Genomic DNA, 22653 nt, shown 5'->3' on the forward strand with positions numbered 1-22653 from the left:
ACCGCGAACAGCGGCTACGTCCATTCACAAAAACAGGAAATTGTTACTTTTCAATAAAATGTACAAAAAAAAAAAGTGATCACTTCCTATAACGAAGTGTTCACTAGCGCTATCTTGAGGCCAAAAAGTATATCACACAAAATACATACATACACAAGTACATGCACATCACTAATAAAATTACACTTCCAACCCCCCCCCCCCCCCCAAAAAAAAAAAAACTCTTGTAAAAAAAATTCAGCTTAAAATAAATAGTTGCCTTATGGACTCAGCTTTTTTTAATCTATATTTTATGGGGGAAAATTAATTTTAATTTATTACATTGGGGCTGGTAATTATAGCCAGAACAAAAAAAACAAAAACAAAAAAAAAAATAACACCTATATTTCAAAATAATATATTGTCGCCATACATTGTGATAGGGACATAATTTAAACGGTTTAATAATTGGGACAACTGGGCAAATAATATGTGTTTGTTTTATCCACAGGAGAATGTTTAATTTTAAAACTATAATGGCTAAGGGCTCGTTTCCACTATTGCGGTGCAGAATCGCCTGGATTCCACCGCTGTTGAAATTCCATGAATTAGCATGCGGATGCGAATTTTTGCGTGTTTTTTGCCGCGAATTCGCATAGGTGAGGGTATATGCGAAATTAACCATGTCACTGCCTGTTTGAATTACATTGGTACCTATGCGAATTCGCATGAAAATTCGCATACCATAGCCGCATGCGAATTTCCTATTAAATACATTAGCGGCGATTCGCATGCATTCCACTCGCAGGCGAATTCGTTGGCTCTTTTGTGCGTTTTTTTACCGCTGAAAAAAACGCACCTCAACAACGCTACAGTGGAAACAGGCCCATCCACTTGCATTACATGTGCGAATCTGCATGCGTTGGACGCATGCAGATTCGCGATAGTGGAAACGAGCCCTAAAACCTGAGAAATATTGATTTTTTCTTTTTTTTGTTTTTTTCTCATTAAAACGCATTTAGAATAAAAAAAATTCATAGCAAAATGTACTACCCACAGAAAGCCTAATTGGTGGCGAAAAAAAACTAGGTATAGATCATTTTCTTGTGATTAGTAATAGTTATTAGGGAAAAAAGGGAGGAGCACTGACAAGTGAAAATTGCTCTGGTCCGTTAGAGTAAAAACCCTTGGGGGTGAACTGGCTAAAGAGACACTGAAGCGAAAAAAAAATTATGATATTATGATTTGTATGTGTAGTACAGCTAAGAAATAAAACATTAAGATCAGATACATCAGTCTAATTGTTTCCAGTACAGGAAGAGTTAAGAAACTCCAGTTGTTCTCTCTATGCAAACAAGCCATTAAGCTCTACGACTTTCAAAGTCGTGGAGAGGGCTGTTATCTGACTTTTATTATATCAACTGTTATTGAACTATTTACTTTTTCTCTACCAGGAGAGGTCATTAGTTCACAGACTGCTCTGAAAGAATCATTTTGAATGCTGAGTGTTGTGCAATCTGCACATATTAGAGAATGATGCAATGTTAGAAAACACACTATATACCTGAAAATAAAAATATGAGAATATTTTCTTTGCTGCTAATCTTCTAGTAATTATTCATAGTACACAACCAATTCACTATATCATATTTTTTTTTTTTTCGCTTCAGTGTCTCTTTAAAGGTAATGGACAGTCAGTGGCGTAGCTACAAACCTAGGGGCCCGATGCAGGATTTGAACTCGCTCCCCCCTACATTAAATAATGTGCCCCACCCCAATATGGTAGCCAGGTGTAGGTACCTCAAGTATAGGTAGCCAGGAATAGTTGCATAGCTCCCAACAGTCCCCCTTTTGGAGGGACAGTCCCTCTTTGGAACCCTGTCCCACTTTCTTCCTCATTTGTCCCTCTTTCAAGACTGATGTACAGATCTGTGTAAATAGATATATTTTTCTACTGAAAAATGTGTATTGACTATAAACTTTCTTCCCGTCTTTTAAATTCATAACTTTCTTATTTTCAAATGTTACTATGAAGAGTCTAATCACAAGTTGTAATTTAATCTCTCCCCTTGTCACCTGATAGCCGCCACACAAACTCATTTGAAAGCACAGGATGTTAACAATATGTCTGCTTCCATGAAAGAAGGAAGTAGACACTAGATTTATTGCAGGATTTGTATCAGATGTAACAAAGAATGTTTTTCTTTAAAGGTTATTACGCTGTTGCACATATTTTGGAGCAGAGAGGAAGTTCTGAGTTCAGGTACACTTTAAGAACTTTAACCTGAGAGATGAGACTGGACTTAGCTTTTTGCTATGATCTATAAACTTTGCAGATGGTTTTGTTAAACTATTACCATGTATGTATCAACTTAACTGTATCCTGTTGTGCATTTAGTGCAAGTGGAGTGGTGCAAACATTTACTCTGTTTATATTTTAGTCCCTAGGGTCCTGGTTCACCATGACTTAAAAAGTACCTGAAGTGAAAGTAATAGAGGCTGCCATCTTTATTCTCTAAAACAATGCCAGTTGTCTGACTTCTGTGCTGATGCTCTGCCTCTAATACTTTAACCACTTCACCCCCAAGGCGGTTTTTACCCTAACGGACAAGAGAGATTTTTCACCTTTCAGTGCTCATCCCTTTCATTTGCCTATATTACCACAAATTGGGCTTTTGGGGGTTGATATTTGTTTTCAGTAACTACTTTATTTTCTATGCATTTTAAAGGGAAATACAAGGAAAAAATGAAAAAAAAAAATACACAATTTCTCCAATTTTATCCCCTATGGTTTTAATATAAACACTGCTACTGTACAAAAAACCCACACATTTTATCTGCCTATTTGTCCTGGTTATCACAAAGTATGGTGACAATATATCATTTGGAAATAAATGTATATTTTGTCTTTGGTGTTTTTTCCCCCCACTATTTTCACATGCACTTGCACGGGAATGCACGTGCATGCGCGGGAGAGCGCATGTGCACGGCGCCAGCAGCCCTGTCTGACTTATAAAAACGTCCTGAAGCCATTAAGAGGCTCTAGCAGGACGCTATTATAAGTCAGCATGTCATTAAGGGCAACCAAAGTGAGAGGGATATGAAGGCTGCCATATTTATTTCCTTTTAAACAATACTAGTTGCCTGGCAGCCCTACTGATCTATCTGGCTGCAGCAGTGTCTGAATCACACCAGAAACAAGCATTCAGCTAATCTTGTCAGATCTGACAACGTCAGAAACACCTAATCCTCATATGCTTGTTCAGGGTCTATGCCAAAAAGTATTAAAAGCAGAGGATCAGCAGGACAGCCAGGCAACTGGTATAGCTTACAAGGAAATAAACATGACAGGTTCAATTTAAAGGGGAGCTGAAGAGAGAGGTATATGGAGGCTGCCATGTTTATTTCCCTTTAAGCAATACCAGTTGCCTGGCAGCCCTGCTGATCCTCTGCCTCTAATACTATTAGCCATAGCCCCTGAACAAGCATGCAGCAGATCAGGTGTTTCAGACTTTAAAGTCAGATCTGACAAGACTAGCTGCATGCTTGTTTCTGGTGTTATTCAGATACTACTGCAGAGAAATAGACCAGCAGGGCTGCCAGGCAACTTGTATTGATTAAAAGGAAATAAATATGGCAGCCTCCGTGTACCTCTTACTTCAGTTCCCCTTTAAGCTCTACAACAAAATGTGGTATTGGTTCTGTAATAAGTGAGGCATGTGGGCAACAGCAAAGTCATTATGTACCCTCATCAGATTTCCAGCTGTGCAGAGAGTTAAAATTTGAAACTGACAGCAGATCTATGGGATGGCAGCACTAAGGACAGGCTGGAACATCGCCAGCAAGTGACTCCATTCAGCAATGGGTGGGTGGACCACATTAATCTTACAGAAATGAATTTACACAAAACATTTCTCAAGCAATAAAACAAAAAACAAAAAAAAGAATAAAGCAGAAGACTTTGTGAAAAAGTTTTTTTTTTCTTTATTTAAACATCTCTTCCTTGAACAGATCTCTCGCTCGGCTCTTTCCTCTGGCAGCAGACAGTGAGACATGAGGGCACATTGCGCAGGACATCAGACAGCCACAAGCCTTATGAAGGTTTTCTGTGTAGTCTTCACTAAAGTGCATGACCCTCATGTGTCACATCTGAGGCAGTGAACAGAGCCCTTTCATTATCACAAAACACCACGGCCATTCAGCATCTGTCATCGGCAAGATGCTGTAAATAAAAGATAGGAAAAAAATATATATGCAGAAATACAAAATGCATACAAAATTAAAAAGGGCACGGAAGGACATGATGGCTTCCAACAGAAAAAAAATAAATCCACGCCATTAACTCTGATGATTATTCACACATCATCAATTTGCATTTTTAATCTGTGATAAGCAACTAAAGCAGCATAACTGTGACCCTGTGACATTTATTCAATGCAACCGTATCCCTTGTTATTCCTGCAGCTCATTGCACATTTTATCATTGGGGAGGTCACTAACAAAAATATAAAAAAAGACAATGTTATAATTATGATTCAGACTTGGAAGTTTGGAAAGACTTCATACTGCAAAGATGCACATTTTTTCCCCCTAAGAAAACATGTTCTACATCAACCCGTGGTGAGAGCGATATGGAGGCGGCCATATTTGTTTCATTTACCTGTTGCCTGGCAGCCCTGCACATTTATCTGGCTGCAAAAGTGTCTGAATCACACCAGAAACAAGCATGCTACTAATCTTGTCAGTTCTGACAATAATGTCAGAAACACCTGATATGATCTGCATGCTTGTTCATGATCTATGGCTAAAAGTATTAGAGGCAGATGCTCAGCACGACTGCCAGGCAACTGGTACTGCTTAAAAAGAAATAAATATGGCAGCCTCCATATAAATCTCACCTCAGGTTCACTTTAAAGGGAACCCCAAGATTACATATTTACACGTTGCCTGCCTGTCCTGCTGATCCTCTGCCTCTAATACTTTTAGCCATAGACCCTGAACAAGCATGCAGATCAGATGTCTGACTAAAGTCTGACTGCATTAACCGCATGCTGGTTTCAGGTGAGCGATTCAGACACTACAGACCAGAAAAAGGAGCAGGACTGCCAGGAAATTGGCATTCCTTTAAGAAAATAAATATGGCAGCCTTCATTTGTCTCAACTTGGGCTCCTTTTAATCTCCATTCAACAAGCAACTTGGAGTTACAGTGTAAACACTCTAATAATAATCTGGGGACATAACTGGGCCTATTCACTGATGCTGGAGGGCACAGAGAGCCCGTGTGATCCAGCAAATCTGGGTTGGATTTATTAAAAATGGTCAGCTATTGGGTGATAAAACTTTGCAATGCCTACCTGTTGCCATGTCAGATCCGAGTAAGAACTGCTGACAAAATAAATAGTGCAACTGCTCTGACAACGGCAGTAAGTTTGCATGAAATGTGGGACTACCTGGACAAATTATGAAATCTTTGCACTGCAGGTACCGCATGAGCATATTACTGCACGACTGGCAATCCATTTACCTTTCAGAAATTCACATGATGATCTGATGCGAGACAAATGAGGGAAGTAAACTTTTGCCACTCAAGACAATTTATAAAATAACTCAGTCTGGATTTTCTGGAACGCAAAATCGCTCTACTGTTCTTATAAATCAGTTCCACTACAACCTTGATTTAATAAGAACCAGGTGCAAAGAAAACTGCAGCAACAAAGAAACAGCTGGCCAGAGCAATCAGCCAGCAGTGTTGGGGTTTCGAGTAGCTATGAGTTCGTAGCTACTCGGAATTGAAATGGTAATCAGGTTTGATTACACCAGGCGTGACCGAAGGAGACAGGGTGTTAACTTACCCATACGTTTGTGGGATCCTCTGCATTCCATTCACATCACAGGCAAAGTATTGGCAGCATTCCATGATCACTACCGCCCTTCCTCATTCAGGCCGGAAGGAGGATGTGCCTTAGTGAGTCGTGGAACACTGTATTGCATACCCTATGCTTAAAGATCTCTAGAAACATTTCCTGTGAGGATACACAATTTAGACATCAGCAACTTGTACAGTCGTAACATAAATCATATATCTAATTCTGACATCTCTCACACACTCAACTGAATCTTGCCCAGCTTTGGTATTAACATAGGAGGATAATCAGAACAGAGACCTCTAGAGCAGGGGTAGGGAATCTATGGCTCGGGAGCCAGATGTGGCTCTTGATGGCTGCATCTGGCTCACAGACAAATCAGTAGGGGTTAATTCACTAAGCTACACTGCTCAAGCAGGTCAGCTTAGTGTGGCAGCGCAAGTAACATTTTCTAAAGTAGGGTTGCTACTGCTGTAGCATGCACTACTAACTTACTCGCGCTCCCCCCAAAACTAACGGCCGCTCCAATTGTACTTGTATTTAGTATGAAACATATGGTGTGGCTCTCACGGAACTACATTTTACAATATGTGGCATTCATGGCTCCGTCTGCCAAAAAGGTTCCGGACCCCTGCTCTGGAGGCTTAAAAAAATGAGGGGGGAGAATAGAAATATTTTTCACATACAAATAATTAAAAATGTGCTTTCTAGGAGGAGGCGGCGCAGCAGAAGGCCGTGCGGCTACAAAAAAGGGTATTTCAGTAGGGAAAGGTTTTAGGTTTTGTAGGAATTATAAACGGTGCAGTTTTTCACTGAGGAATTCTTCTACGCTGTCGGTGTTCCATTTGGTTATGCTCAGTTCTTCTGAGATGTTCCCACTATCGTCCAGCAGCTTCAGTACAGGGTCAGAGCCACGCACATACTGTGTACAGAACACCACATGTTATATGAGGAATGCACATTCACACGATATACATTAGTTACAGGCCTGCAACAAAGAGGATCATATAAATTCCATTTCTTTTCATCTGATCCTATGTTATAATGCTGTGATGTTATCACACATATGCATGATAAAAGTGGAATCACACGTATTCACATAAACACTACAAACTAGCCCCAAAGAAAATGGAGGGCGTGTCCGGAAGCTAATGGAGTGAAGATGTGAGTGAGTTGCTCTCGCTGTGAGGCGGGGTGCACACAAAACAGAGCGTGAAACGTTGCGCATTCTGTCATGTGCATTTTTAGTGCGTTTGTGTATTTTCCGCATATGCGATTTTCTAGTGTTTTGCGTGCATTTTTACATGTTTACGATTCGCATATACAAAATGCATTTTTATATTTCGATTTATGCAAATCACTAGGAAGACAACAGGAAGCAGAAATTTACATCACAACTTTTTTTTTTTTTTGCAAAAACACATGAAAAATGCATACAAAACGCAATACATTGCGTTCCCATTGACTTACATTATGTGCGTTTTTGAATATTATGCAACAAAACCAGAGTTTTAAAAAACGCACGCATACAAAACGCATATGCGTTTTCATGCGGCCCATAGACTTCCATTAGCGGCAAAATGTAGCGTTTTCTGCAACGCTTGCACTTCTGCTAAATGCGCACCTAGCCTCAGCCTCCTAAAATTACTCTGCCAAAATATGAAGTAGCTACAAGGCTGAGGAAACACCCCCAAGACAATAATAATGGTGCAGGCATGTGTCTGTCAGCCAAACACTCTGAGGAGAAGTCTGCACTATCTAATGCTCCACAGCCCTCTCTGGTGCAGGTCATAGAAGTTATTTCTGCCAACCAAGCCAGCTTCACCACCATAACAGCCAAGACTGAAGAAGTGAATAATTATGTTTCACTCCTCAGACAGGCTATGCAAACCCTAAGGGGGAAAATATCTGAAACTACGGTAAATTCAGAATTGGGGTATTAGAAGAATATGCCAGGCCAACTTGCCCTGCAACCGATAACCAAAGAAAAGGCAGCAGGCACATTTGAAAGCAAAATTGCAGTCTGACATGACAGATATTTCTCAGCTCCTTATAGTTATCCAACCTGCCTTTGTCCCAAAGTAATGTCATCTGAGTGACACTTTTTCTCCCACCTAACCTTCGTTACAGTACAGGTAGAACTGCAAGATTTCATATTAAATAGTGTAAGGAGAAAGATGGGTATTTCAGAAGTCCAATAGTTTTTACCACAGCAACAGATTTGACAGTATTGTGAGAAACTGTGGAAAGAAGGATGAAACAATAACCTCTTATTGACAGAGTAAATTACAGTAGGCAGTTGTTGTGACAGTTCAGATCCCTCTGTCAGCTGTGGCAATTACACCATGCCTGATGAAGAGCCTTAAGCTGTCTCAAGAGATTGCAATTTTAGTAATGGGAGGAGTGTAGGCCTTCTGTACATAAATATATTGTTAACATTTACAGAAGGGAAGAGACTGAAAACAGAGCGTATTTCTGCTGTGCTGAATCTGTGTGAATGAGCACCAAACAAACAAATGTAATAATTAATGTCCCCACATTTACCTGTGTTGTAGAATGCATTGCAAGGCAAGGCTAATGCACTTAAGAGTGAATTGGTTCTAATAAACACTAAAATGCTATTAATAACGTCTAGGTGTGTAAGGAGAATCAGACAAAAGCATACCTTGATCTGCAGGCCCTTGAAAAGCTTAGGCTTGTCACTCCTGACAAAAGCTGGAAATACAGCAAAAACACAAGACAAACATTTTTGCATGGTTTTCTTGTTCATCAGTTAATCATCATTGTTATTACATTCATTAGTTGTGAACTAAAGACTTACAAGGTGAGAATGAAATGGATGCTGAATATTTGTATTTCCTTTTAATACCTGTTGCCTGGCAATCCATTACGGCCCATTTCCATTTGCGAATGGGAGCCGAAGGGAAGCTATGCAGCTACGCATCACTTCTGCTCCCATTCATGTAACTTCCGCAATCCCCAAATGGGATGGGAGCGGATGCGGGCATGCGAGAATCTGCACCATGCAGATTAGGATGCATTAGAATCCGAGGGTGTGCCTTAGTGCCAACCATTGCCATCTTATAGCTCTTGGATCCTGATTGGCAGGATAGTCCATCTCCAATAAGTATTAAAGAGCGTAATGTCCATTAACCTCCCTGGCGGTAAGCTCGACCTGAGCACGGGCTGTGATTTCCATGTGCGCAGCAGTAAGCCCGTGCTCAGGTCGGGCTGTCAAAAAACCCCACGTGCTCTGCTGAACTGGGTCCTTCCGCACGATCAGCGCTGCCAGTGGGGCCCAGGCTTCTCCCCCAAATTTTTTTTTCCTATTTTTTCGGCCACCGGGATCCCCAAGTCCCCTCTATTCTTCCATGGACCCGGCGTCCAATCAGTGCGCGGCGGTGGTGTCGTGACGTCACGCAGCGGGGCTAATTTTTAAAGTGGACTTGAAGATGCTCAGGTCCAAAACAATTGTAAAAAAAAAAAAAGTGTGTGTGTGTGTGTGTGTGTGTGTGCGCGCGTGCGGTTTTCCACATTTTGTCACATTACTGCCACAAACTTGAAGCAATTTTACTGGAATTCTACGTGAAAGACCAATACAAAGTGGTGTACATGTGAGAAGTGGAACGATCATCATACAGGATTTGAAACATTTTTTACAAATTAATAACTGCAAAGTGGAGTGTGCGTAATTATTCAGCCCCCTGAGTCAATACTTTGTAGAACCACCTTTTGCTGTAATTACAGCTGCCAGTCTTTTAGGGTATGTCTCTACCAGCTTTGCACATTTAGAGACTGAAATCCTTGCCCATTCTTCTTTGCAAAACAGCTCAAGCTCAGTCAGATTAGATGGACTGCGTTTGAGAACAGCAGTTTTCAGATCTTGCTACAGATTCTCGATTGGATTTAGATCTGGACTTTGACTGGGCCAGTCTAACACATAGATATGTTTTGTTTTAAACCATTCCATTGTTGCCCTGGCTTTATGTTTAGAGTTGTTGTCCTGCTGGAAGGTGAACCTCCGCCCCAGTCTCAAGTCTTTTGCAGACTCCAAGAGGTTTTCTTCCAAGATTGCCCTGTATTTGGCTCCATCCATCCTCCCATCAACTCTGACCAGCTTCCCTGTCCCTGCTGAAGAGATGCACCCCCCGAGCATGATGCTGCCACCACCATATTTGAAAGTGGGGATGGTGTGTTCAGAGTGATGTGCAGTGTTAGTTTTCCGCCACAAATAGCGTTTTGCATTTTGACCAAAAAGTTCCATTTTGGTCTCATCTGACCAGAGCACCTTCTTCCACATGTTTGCTGTGTCCCCCACATGGCTCTGTTAACAATGGTTTCTTCTTGCCACTCTTCCATAAAGGCCAACTTTGTGCAGTGCACGACTAATAGTTGTCCTATGGACAGAGTCTCCCACCTGAGCTGTAGATCTCTGCAGCTCGTCCAGAGTCACCATGGGTCCCTTGACTGCATTTCTGATCAGCGCTCTTCTTGTTCGGCCTGTGAGTTTAGGTGGACAGCCTTGTCTTGGTAGTTTTACAGTTGTGTCATACTCCTTCCATTTCTGAATGATAGCTTGAACAGTGCTCCATCGGATGTTTAAGGGTTTGGAAATATTTTTGTAGCCTAAGCCTGCTTTAAATTTCTCAATAACTTTATCCCTTACCTGTCTGGTGTGTTATTTGGACTTCATGGTGTTGTTGCTACCAAGATTCTCTTAGACAACCTCTGAGGAAGTCACAGAGCAGCTGTATTTGTACTGACTTTAGATTACACACAGGTGCACTCTATTTAGTCATTAGCACTCATCAGGCAATGTCTATGGGCAACTGACTGCACTCAGACCAAAGGGGGCTGTATAATTACGCACACCCCACTTTGCAGTTATTGATTTGTAATATGTTTGGATTCATGTATGATTTTCATGTGTACACCATTTTGTATTGGTCTTTCACGTGAAATTCCAATAAAATTGATTCATGTTTGTGGCAGTAATGTGACTCTATCTATCTATCTATCTATCTATCTATCTATCTATCTATCTATCTATCTATCTATCTATCTATCTATCTATCTATCTATCTATCTATCTATCTATCTACCTACACACACACACACACACACACACACACACACACACACACACACACACACACACACACACACACACACACACACACACACACACACACACACACACACACACACACACACACACACACACACACACACACACACACACACACACACACACACACACACACACACACACACACACACACACACACACACACACACACACACACACACACACACACACACACACACACACACACACACACACACACACACACACACACACACACACACACACACACACACACACACACACTCCCCAGAATTTTTTTTCCAGCCGGGTGGCATGAAAAATCAGCCGGGTGGGGATGGTCATGCTGATTGCCACTAGGTGGGTTATCGCCAACGCGCCCCCCCCTCCCCCCCCCCCATAAAATTGACAGGCTAGGTTCCGTACTGGAATCTCTTAAAGGGATACTTAATTGAAGAAAAATTAGGCTAGATATTTACCTGGGGCTTCTTCTAGCCCCTTAAAGTCCTCCTGCTGCCCTCATCGCCATTCCACACTGCTCAGTTCCTTAGCCTTGCACCAATGCGAACATGCTGCCGTGGCCAGGTGCACTTTGCCTATGCACAGTAGCGATTTTTCGTTACCCCGAAGTGCAGAACGCTGCTGGTCACGGGAATGTGATGGAGGAGGCGAATGACACGTTGTGGCCATGCATGCAGCATTCAAAGGGGAATCACAGAGGTACAAAGCAGCAGCGCGGAATGACTGCAAGGCACTAGAACAATTTAAGAGGCTGGAAGAAGCCCCAGGTAAGTAGCTGGCCATTTTCTTTTAACAGGTAAAGTGTCTTTAAAGTTCTAACTACCCTTCTGCTGATTTGACAATGAAACTAGCAGCTTTTCCTATATACATGGGTGGTCCCAGTATGGGAAAGAGGATTTATGGGCCATAGCATATGGATAAGCAGGCAGCTTATCAATATCATGCTATGGCACCAGATATCCCCTTACACCACCCATGTATATAGGAAACATGGGAACAAATCTTAGTAGTTTCATTTTAAAACCTGGCTGCTGGTTGTAACAACACTCAGTTACAAGGGATATTGCTGGCTATGTGGCTGTCAAGGGGCCAGGGTGCCTCACTAATCACTCGCTGCCTGCTCTGCCCTGTACGAGTCCGTGGCTGTCAGTACAGCGTCTCACTCTCCTCCCTCAGACCAGTCTAGTCTGGCAAGAATCAGAGACCAGGTGACACAGTCACAGGACAGGATAATCAGGGGGTAAAAGGGTTAAGCTAGCATCTTGAAGTTCTAGCTGGCGGGAGGGTCTGCGTTAGATACCCCCCTCCTCCAATAGCAGAAGTCAGTAAAACTCACAAACACACAGCAGCTGGCAGCAGGATGAATACGGTGAGAGGAGGAAGAGAGCGTCTGGCTAAACATTCCACAGAGAACTGCGCCGCGCTTCCTTTCCGATCTCCTGCTCAGCTAAGTTGCGTGGTGACGTCCTCTGCATTCCCCGCCCCTCCATACAACTGCCGGGAGCTGAGGAGGAGGGCGGAGGCAGCGTCCCTGAGTGACAGCGGCTGGCTGCAATGGAACAGCCGCCGCTGCTCACTAAAGAGCCACACAGAACGGGATAATTTCACCCCGGCGCTCAGAGGAGATCAGCCGGGCGCTCAGAGGAGATCAGCCGGGCGCTCAGAGGAGATCAGCCGGGCGGCCCGCCCTGGGAAATGGCCCTTGGGGAGAACACTGCACATATATGTATGTATGTATGTATGTATGTATAGGTTTGTATGTACATGTATATATAGAGAGAGTTTAGCCTCATTGGTCTCTAATCAATCTAAGTTGTAATTTGATCTCTCCCGTGTCACCTGACTGCCATGGCAGAGATGGCAGAAAAGCTTATTTGAAAGCACCGGATGGTAACAGTATAGCCATTTAGTTCCCAACTGCTAAGTGCTTCTGCCATACCGATACAGATTTTTGCCCTGATTTTGAATACTTTCTGCCTGCCGCCTGCTCCAACCTCTGCCCTGATTTTGACTACTCTCTTATTTGTACAGTTTCAAAATTTTTAAGTGTCTTCATAAATTTAATTAATTCACTAAATTTGTGTTATAGTATTATTTATATGCAGCATATGTACCAGGCTTTTATTCTGTCATATTTTGGTAAATTATAACTTAAGAATTGGAGGCCGAAAATTCTAGAATTTTTTTTTACCGCTTTTGACTCCTAATTCCAGACAGAAATGCACCGCCAGGGAGGCTACAAGGACAACTGAAGTGAGAAATACTGTATATGGAGGCTGCCATATTTATTTCCTTTTATACAATACTAGTTGCCCGACAGTCCTGCTGGTCTATTAGGATTCCTTAGTGTCTGAAATGTGTCAGAAACAAGCATGAGATTAATCTTTTAGATCTGACACTAATGTCAGAAACACCTGATCTGCTGCATGCTTGTTCAGGGTTTATGGCTAAAAGTATTAGATGCAGAGGATCAGCAGGAGAGACAGGCAATTGGTTTTGCTCCACATCTCTCTCGCTTCAGTTGCCCTTTAAGTAGCAGCTTATATCTGTCAGTGTGATCCTTGTGCAGAAAGAAAAACAGATGAGATAATTTCCACTCATACGTACAGGTTGCTGTACTACTCCCTTAAAATCTTTTCCCCGAATACAGATGAAAAAAAATGGTCATAAAATGCATAATTTCCTTATTACCCACAATGCACCACAAAGAACAAAAACACATTTCTGTTTTCAGCGATGTGAGTGCACTTGAAAGCTCAGAGAGGATTTCACTTCAGGGGTTATTTGTTTTAAGTGTGGAAAAAGCTCTGAATGTGATTGATTGAGCTGCACGACTTAAACGTGATCATTTGAGGAACACAAGAACAGCTGAGGCTTCTCTTCTGCTTAATTTGAAAAGCAGAGAAAATAATTCAAATGGGAGGTGGCAGATGCAATAGTCGTGCGGGAACGTTCTGTGCCAAGTATTTCCAGCAGTAGATTGCGCATCTCCAAGATTTACAATATGGAAATCAGCAAATAACAGGGCTGCGCTGGAAGGGTCCAGTAACCGATAACAGCATGCAGGAAGGGGAGCAGCAATAGCAGCGCGCTGGTTAATGAACTTGGCTTTTGGAACTGGAAAAAGCGCTACGCTCATCCACAAGATTTAAGAATGCCTGTTCCTTGATAAATTCTACATCTTAATAATCCCTTTCTGCTGCCAGGCAACAGGAAGACAAATATATGAGTTACAGACACTACACATTGGCATCTCTGTGAAATATGAAGTTACCTTTAGCAACAGAAGACACTAAATCCTAATGTACCTTATCAGGCAAATATTTACTACCCAATATTAGAAACAGCTAGAAGCCCGGCTGGAAGCAAGGCAGAATGTGCAAGTATTAAGTGCATAAATATTTCTAAGCTTACCCTGGACTTGTGGGAACCTCCCCAATTTTCATCCGCAGACCTCTAGGATGGCACCAGCATACATCTGCAAGACAGTACAAAAAGATTTCACTAAAATATGCAAACAGGAGAAGCAAAGGTTAATGTTCCTGTCCTGAGAAACTCCATGCAAGCAGCTAGGTATGTATCTGCTAATCTATCCTACCGGTCCTGTGATTTGCACATCTCTGCATTACAGGACAGTTATTTCAACTTTGGTAGCATTTACTCACTGCCAATTCGATTAGTGCCAGCATAAGGTAAACGTACGGTCCGTGAGTATGGCAGCGCAGTGCCAAAGCGGTTAGCACACTTCTTGCAGCGCTGGGTCCCTAGCCAGGACACTATCTGCACGGAGTTTGTATGTTCTCCCAGTGTCTGCGTGCGTTTCCGCCAGACACTCTGGTTTACTCCCACCTCCCAAGAACATACAGATAAGTTAATTGGCTTCCCCCTAAAATGACCCTAGACTACAATACATACACCAACACTACACAATACATACATAGAAATAGGACTATGGTAGGGATTAGATTGGCCTAATTGGCGGCTGCCAAGCTGGGGGCAGGCTGCCGCAATCAAGTGGGGTAGCCATAAAGCTTCGGGAAACTACTGGAAACATGCAGCGTTCTTACAGATGTTGGGAGCGGAGTTTATGTCATTAATGAATTACGGGCGAGCGATTATCACCCGCTGATCCTTACTGCAATAATTGAGAGTCTTTGGTTTGGAAAGATAGGAGGCGCCCAATTGGAAAATTTGTGTAATTAAAAACAGATAACGAATATGTGTCACCAGATACATAGTTTAAATTCGGAGAATGTAATCAAAACCAGATTGAATACGATTTCATTTATTGAATGCGAACAGTGCTGTAAATCATATTCAGTCTGGTTTTGATTACATTCTCCGAATTTATAACGAATATGTGTCACCAGATACATAGTTTAATCTGTTTTTAATCATACAAATTTCCAATTGGGCGCCTCCTATCTTTCCAAACCAATTATACCCTACCTAGTAGGGTTTTCGTCCTCGCTAGTACAGAAAGCCGAATATTTTTTCATTTGGAGCTGCGACCGATAACTAACAAGAAAAGGCCGAGTGGGGACGGAACTTCCCCATCTGCACAAACGAGTGGTTGCCTCCTGGAAGCAACCCATCCTTGTGAGTATATTTTCACCAGAATTACCTCACCCTAAACCCAGCTAGACGACATTACACCAGATCGGGCTCCCGGTGGCCGGGTGTTTTTTGCTTTTGTGTTTCTTCAGCTTTGTCAATTGAGAGCCTTACATTGCAGGCACTCTATTTTAAAGGAGACCACTGGGCAGTGTGGCCGGCCTGGGACAGAGAACACTGGGCAGTGTGTTTCCGGCCTGGGACAGAGACCACTGGGCTGTGTGGCCGGCCTGGGACAGAGACCACCGGGCAGTGTGGCCGGCCTGGGACAGAGACCACCGGGCAGTGTGGCCGGCCTGGGACAGAGACCACTGGGCAGTGTGGCCGGCCTGGGACAGAGACCACTGGGCAGTGTGGCCGGCCTGGGACAGAGACCACTGGGCAGTGTGGCCGGCCTGGGACAGAGACCATTGGGCAAAGGGGCAGGCCTGGGACAGAGACCGCTTGGCAGAGTGGCAGGCCTGGGACAGAGACCACTGGGCAGAGTGGCAGGCCTGAGACAGAGACCGCTGGGCAGAGTGGCAGGCCTGAGACAGAGACCGCTGAGCAGAGTGGCAGGCCTGAGACAGAGACCGCTGGGCAGAGTGGCAGGCCTGAGACAGAGACCGCTGGGCAGAGTGGCAGGCCTGAGACAGAGACCGCTGGGCAGAGTGGCAGGCCTGAGACAGAGACCGCTGAGCAGAGTGGCAGGCCTGAGACAGAGACCGCTGGGCAGAGTGGCAGGCCTGAGACAGAGACCGCTGGGCAGAGTGGCAGGCCTGAGACAGAGACCGCTGGGCAGAGTGGCAGGCCTGAGACAGAGACCGCTGGGCAGAGTGGCAGGCCTGAGACAGAGACCGCTGGGCAGAGTGGCAGGCCTGAGACAGAGACCGCTGGGCAGAGTGGCAGACCTGGGACAGAGACCACTGGGCAGAGTGGCCGGCCTGGGACAAAGACCGCTGGGCAGAGTGTGGGCAGACTAAAAGACCACCGGAATGGCAGACAAAGCACAGGAAAAACTAAACATGATAGATTGATAGTAATTTCTATAGCCAACAATTACATGATGTCTGGGTATCTTTACTGATAGGGTGGGAATTCATGAGGTCCTATGATAGATAATGGATTCATCCTTTATGTTCAGCAAGAATCTACATGTACACTTTTTAGTAAGATAGGTATCACTTTAGGCTTGGTTCCCATGGATGGTGGAGAAGGGTGAGCCTTCTGATCCACTGACCCAGAAGAAGTATGCAGATAAAGGATTACACTACCAAACTGTAAGCTTCTTTCAGGTCAGTGACTCAAACTACTGAATCCAAAAGACCAACATGACTGCAAGGAGACTAACAATTTAAAGGGGGGGTGATAAAAAAAGCCCTTAGGATTCCTTTAATTTATAGCTGGTGGCGAGTAAAAAAGAATCTGGAAGACAAATTAAATCAATAAAGCAGTGCAATCTAATTTTAGCTAGCTGGAGCAGACATTAGAACACATCCGGTATGCATGGGCAAGGTTAGAAGTCAAGCGGCTAAATTGCAATTTCAACAAGTCATCACTGTCTCAATGTGTTTTGGGGACACTGATGCTGCAGTGAGACAAGAGAATTAGACATTCTTCACATCAAGCTTTCTGGCCATGGAATTTGTAGACATAATCAAGAGCACTTGTGTCTTAACAAGAAAGGATGACATTCATGGAGCACACAGCTGCGCTTTGCAGTTCCCAAAATGGAATGCAATTCAATCAGGTTAAATTAAAATGGGTCTGTGAGAGAAGATGATTGCTAGCTTCAACTGGCAACACAAAACACCAGACTTGTGATTAATAGTGGATACTCTCCTCAAAAAGTTTTTTTTTGGGTGAAGGTTTTATTTTTTCCTAGATATAACATTTAAGAAAACCACACTCGACAAAAAGCTTAAATATACACATAAGAATTGTTACACTGTACAGTATAATCTCGCTATAGTAAACTCCAAGGGACCAGGAAAAGCGGTTTACTAGGTCAGAAACTGCCCTAGAGATGGCCCAGCATGCCCTGGTACATTCTCTGCTGCAAGGAAGCAATGCAGTCCTCCCATTGGAGGTACAGTGCAGGAGCTTGAAAATTTGGCGGACTACAAGGTGAGATATACCTTAGGGCTGCATAGCCAGGCTGGACAAAATGCTGGTACAGTATCCAGGGCTCATTACAAATTGCAGCAGTCACTCGCTTCCTGTGAATGGCTCGGATACCTCTGCAGGCGAGACTTGCAGCACGTGTTCTGCAGAACTTTCTGCTCGCACTTGAGCCAATTATGAAGCCTCTCTTTAAAATGCAGCCAATCATAATTAGCCACTTGCATGTGTAATGTGAATGGCTTCGATTACCTCCATGGGCGGGACTCACCACTCAGTTTTGCAGGGAGTAGGCCCACTCTGATCTGCACTACCAGTGAAAGTAGCCTGTGCTGCACTCCAGATGCTACAAGCCCGTTGAAGGACTGTGGATACTTTAAAATCGGTAATTGTAAAGTGGAAGTGGTAAGGTTGCATCCTCTTTTCTTTACATTCACATTATTCCTCATTTTCTCCAGGCTGCTTATTTATACAGTACTGCATATCCAGCGCCGGGGCCATTCTTCTTGTCTTACAAATGTTATTAGGGATCAACTCACTTGCAGCCAGCCTGAACAGAGCAGCCGACTATTGGTTACACACTGACATATGACGCATGCACCGCCTATTTTTTAACTTTATCCGGAGTCGACATCAAGTAGAGGCCAATAAACACTGTAACAGAACTTATCACAGGGTTTACTATACCAAGCGTTGCTCCCATAGACTTATAAAGGAGACTGGCTGGGTCCTGTATTATAACGAGATTATACTGTATACCCATAGAACAATATAAAGTATAGATGAACATGTAAAATCGCATAACAATCGTGCTGCTACGCAATTTTTTCCTGTGCTCTGGCAATTTAAAAAGCAGTATTCTCCCTCTGTCGCATGTTTTATAATCATTTAGCACTGGCAAGTATAAATTCTTACCTTACCATTCTGTCTAGATATGTATTCTCTGTATGCGATTCAACCAACGTTCATACCTAGTGATCCCAAAATCGTTTGTTTACATTAATTCCAATGACTACACTACAGTGAGCAATGTAAAACACAACCCATTCGTGTTGCCAAGTCACTGGCTGCCATTTACTCTACAAGCTGTATTCTGCATTATTTTCAGCCCTGCTATACAAACTAAGGGCCATAGTTATTGAATACAAGCTATAATAGAAGCAAATTGCTTAGCAAATGGTCAATGTTCAACACTGAATGTTCAGATATTGAAATCACACTGGTATTGCCAGCCAGAGCATTACCACTGAAGAAGGCCAGGTGTTTAATGCATGCCTATACTTAGCATCTTAAATGTGGACAATTTCTCGTGCTCATACAATTACACGCACAGTTACGCTCTCCCCCAGCTCATCCTTCTTGGTTTTATACCTCAGTATCATTCTGCATCTGAAGCAGGAGGCTTAAACTTAAATGTTTTGTTGGGCCTGGGACCCACTTGCAGCGTTTGCTTTTTTCCACTCTCTCATTCACTTGAATAAGTATTGCGCCACAATCTATTTTGCCGCGATTTCAGAACAAAGCAGTGATTTTGCCACGATTCTCAATCAAGTGAATGAGAGAGAGTTTGGAAAAATGCAAACTATGTACAAATCCATAAAAGTGGGTCCTAGGCCTCAGGCTGGGCTTACACTGAATCAGCAGCTGTCAGCCTGCGCAGTAGAGCGGACCCGACGGAGATCGGCTATTTTTGCCTATCTCCGTGCGGAGAGCCGCAAAAACACCCCCGCTGGAGCCAGGAGAGGTAAATAAATCAGCGCTTATCAGGTGAGGATTCTGGGACTCTTCGGGGGAGCCAGCGCTGGACTGCCTGCAGCTACAGGAGTGGGGGAAGCCTCATTGGGACCTTCCTCCTCCCGAGGGGAGTACCCCCCAGGGGAACATTTTTTTGTTACAGGTTCTCTTTAACTAATGCAGGCTGATAAGCTGAAGCCTCTTTTCTCTGGTTTTCCCCTCCCACACCTCTGTTCCACTCTGATTGGCCAATATTTCTCATGCTGAGACAATGCACTTTCTATTGCAGAGCTGGGTGGGAGTGCCAGAAGACTGGGACGAGGGCGGGCAATGCATACTCAATCAGGCAAAGGAGAGTAAGGGAGGAAATTACATCAGGATTGGCTTCAACGTGGACAGTGCAATACATATGTTATATAAGTAGAGCAAGTATTTATCTACTTATATGTGTGTGGTTTTTTTTTTTTGGAGATAGAATGGCTGACAGCTCCTCTTTAAAGTTATTTGCATCCATTGCCCCTAAATGCTACACATTTTTTTGTACTGCAAGCAATTATAAATGGAATGCTAGATATTTTTATCATTCTGCTTTTAGTGTCACTTATGTTAGCAAGTGCAGTTATTTGAACACAAAGTATATGCTGCCAATTCCATTTTTTTTCGATTTTAAAAAGGCAATTTTTAATTTTTTTAATACACCTATGCAGTCATAAGATGATACTCAACATGCATGGTTCTATATAGATCATTCATCTTACCCTACTGATTCCTGCATTTTAATAGGGCCACTAATTATGCTCTACCCACATGGCAAGTTCGTGTTCTGGCACCATCTTTGACCTTGGAGACCGGGGTTGGCTGAAGCCAGTTCCTAATCAGTAGAGATCCTTTGGCTAGACTTCTTAAAGCGGAATATAACCCTGCATTTCAACTTTGCTCTAAAACATTATTTACAGCATATTATATGCAAAAAGCATTTTTTTTTTACTAGACCAGCATTGGAAGGGTTAAACACAGAGGTTTTAAGTTCCGTGCAGACATTCAGATGGTTACATTCTATTTAGTTAGTGTGTAACTGTTTATCAATAGATACATCTCTTTGGCTGTCCTCCAAGCTCCTTCTCAGTGAGAGAGATGAGTCATAATAAACACATATTTGTAAACAAAAAGTATCTAACTCAAGTTCGGATTCGGTTGCAGAAATCTCTAGGGACTTTAAAGCCCTGTGTAACCCTTCCAATGCTGGTCTAGTAAAAAAAAAAATGCTGGTTGCATATAATATACTGTAAATAATGTTTTAGAGCAAAGTTGAAATGCAGGGTTATATTCCGCTTTAAGGACACTTGCAGTTAGATAATGCATCCGGATTTTTGCTGCATGCCACCCGATTTTCTCCCTACATGCGACTCAGATGGCAGTCTATTGATTCCAATAGGCTGTTTTCCCATCTGATTTTGCATGCGGGAAGTGTTGGGGCACGTTTCCACTAAGTTCGCCCATGTGGCTAGAGTTCACAGGAGAATACCAGCGCTGAGCGAGGGAGGACGTTACCTAGGTACAGTATTTGTTTACTGCAGATTTGTATAAAATAACCTACTCTGCAAATCTGCAGTAAACAAATCCTGTAGCTAGGTAACGTCCTCCCTCGCTCAGCGCTGGTATTCTGTGCTGAGGGGGCGCGGCTGGCTCGAAGTGCAGTCAGTCATGTGGGCTGTCATGTGGTGACGCCCACATGACGTATAACAGTATACCGAGCGACGATGTGTGCTCCCAGGGCAAAAAAAAAGGCAATGTAAAAGGCCTAACTGCTGATGTTCACAAGCCTAATTTGAGCAGGATCGTATGCTTTATTTTCCGCTACAAAGCTTTACCGACTCTGCAATTCAGTCCGTTTGCATTTCCTGCCCCAGAAGTACTATATCCTTCACAGTATCTAAACTTCCCTGTTCCTTTACGTGGAACGCAGGGGGAAGTGGTTTTACAATGTGTGCTGCCGTACATTGAGGTACGGCTGCGCACGCGTACTGAGCTGCCAGAGGAGGGTTTAAACTTGCTTTGTCACTCACAAGCCAAACCCTCCGCTTCAGCCCCCACCCAAAAATACACCCGCTACCTTCAGCCCACTCCCTCCAGGCGCAGCCTTGCCTCATGCATGCATCAGGCTAGGAGGCGGCTGAAGGGAGTGGGCGAGTTTTTGAGCGGCGGCTGAATCGGAGGGTTTGGCTTGCGAGTGATGAAGCAAGCTCAAACCCTCCTTCGGCGGCTCAGTACGCGTGCGCAGCCGTACGTGAACGTACGGATGCACGCACTGGAAGATCTCTGCACCAGCGTCCGCACAGTTAAAATAGTTATAGTGCGCCTGCGTATCCTTAGCCGTTCCAGGTCGCAGGTCCTTTAAAGTGCACCAGAGATGAAGCACCCTCATGTATTTTACCATATATATCAGTGGGAATATTAAAGAAAACTCCTACCCTGCTCTCTGTTTCATTCTTCACTGTTCAGCTTGTTTATCAGCCCTGATAAAATCCCCGACTGAGCATTCAGTCTGGCTTTGCTCAGGAATCTTTATAGCCGAGTCTGTCTTCTGTGATGTCTTTTCAAGCCCAAGCCTGCCCCCCTTGTGGCTCTGCTCAGGAATCATTATAGCTGAGTCATTATAGCAAAGCCAGACAATGTTCAGTCGGGGATTTTATCAGGGCTGATAAGTAAGCTGAACAGTGAAGAATGAAACAAAGAGCACGGTAGGTGTTTTCTCTAATATTCTCACTGATCTATATGGTAAAATACATGAGAGTGCTTCGTCTCTGGTTCACTTTAATGTGCGTTACCCTAGTCCAGTGCTGTCCAACTCCAGTCCTTGAAGACCAAGGTCCCCGCGCATTTGCTCAAATTAACTGATGGCACTAAATGAGGAAATGTGTGGCTCATCAAGTACAACACATTTCTCTGTCCATCCTAAACACTGGCATGGATATGGCCCTTCAGGACTGGAATTGCTTAGCCCTGCTCTAGTCCTTTATCAGGTATTACAGCAGTAAATGGTTTGGAGAGGGGTCTTCATACATGTCTGAGAAGAAGGGTCGACACCGCTCTGAAAGGTCATGAATGGTGAAGTTACATTGTGAGTTGGCGTGTAGATCAAACTGCATACACATAACCATGCTTTATTAAAGAAGTTGGATTTTGGTATGGAATGGATGAACTTCATTGAAATATGTTAGCTCTAAAATTAA

The 22653-nt window shown here is 43.4% G+C and overlaps 1 protein-coding gene across 1 annotated transcript in view; it reads right to left on the bottom strand.

Moving 5' to 3' along the window:
- Nucleotides 1-3939: 3939 nt before the first annotated feature.
- The window catches only part of SELENOF (selenoprotein F), a 45289-nt gene continuing 26575 nt past the window's right edge, over nt 3940-22653 (bottom strand). Inside the window, exons 3-5 of the mRNA XM_068239853.1 lie at nt 14387-14450; nt 8510-8559; nt 3940-6766 (exon numbers count right to left, since the gene is read on the bottom strand). Of these exons, the coding sequence (XP_068095954.1) occupies nt 6635-6766; nt 8510-8559; nt 14387-14450 (246 nt within the window). The 3' untranslated portion in view covers nt 3940-6634. The remainder of the gene's footprint in view (nt 6767-8509; nt 8560-14386; nt 14451-22653) is intronic.

This window comes from Hyperolius riggenbachi, chromosome 6 (genome assembly GCF_040937935.1).
Source record: "Hyperolius riggenbachi isolate aHypRig1 chromosome 6, aHypRig1.pri, whole genome shotgun sequence".
In the NCBI taxonomy this organism is placed as follows: Eukaryota; Metazoa; Chordata; class Amphibia; order Anura; family Hyperoliidae; genus Hyperolius; species Hyperolius riggenbachi.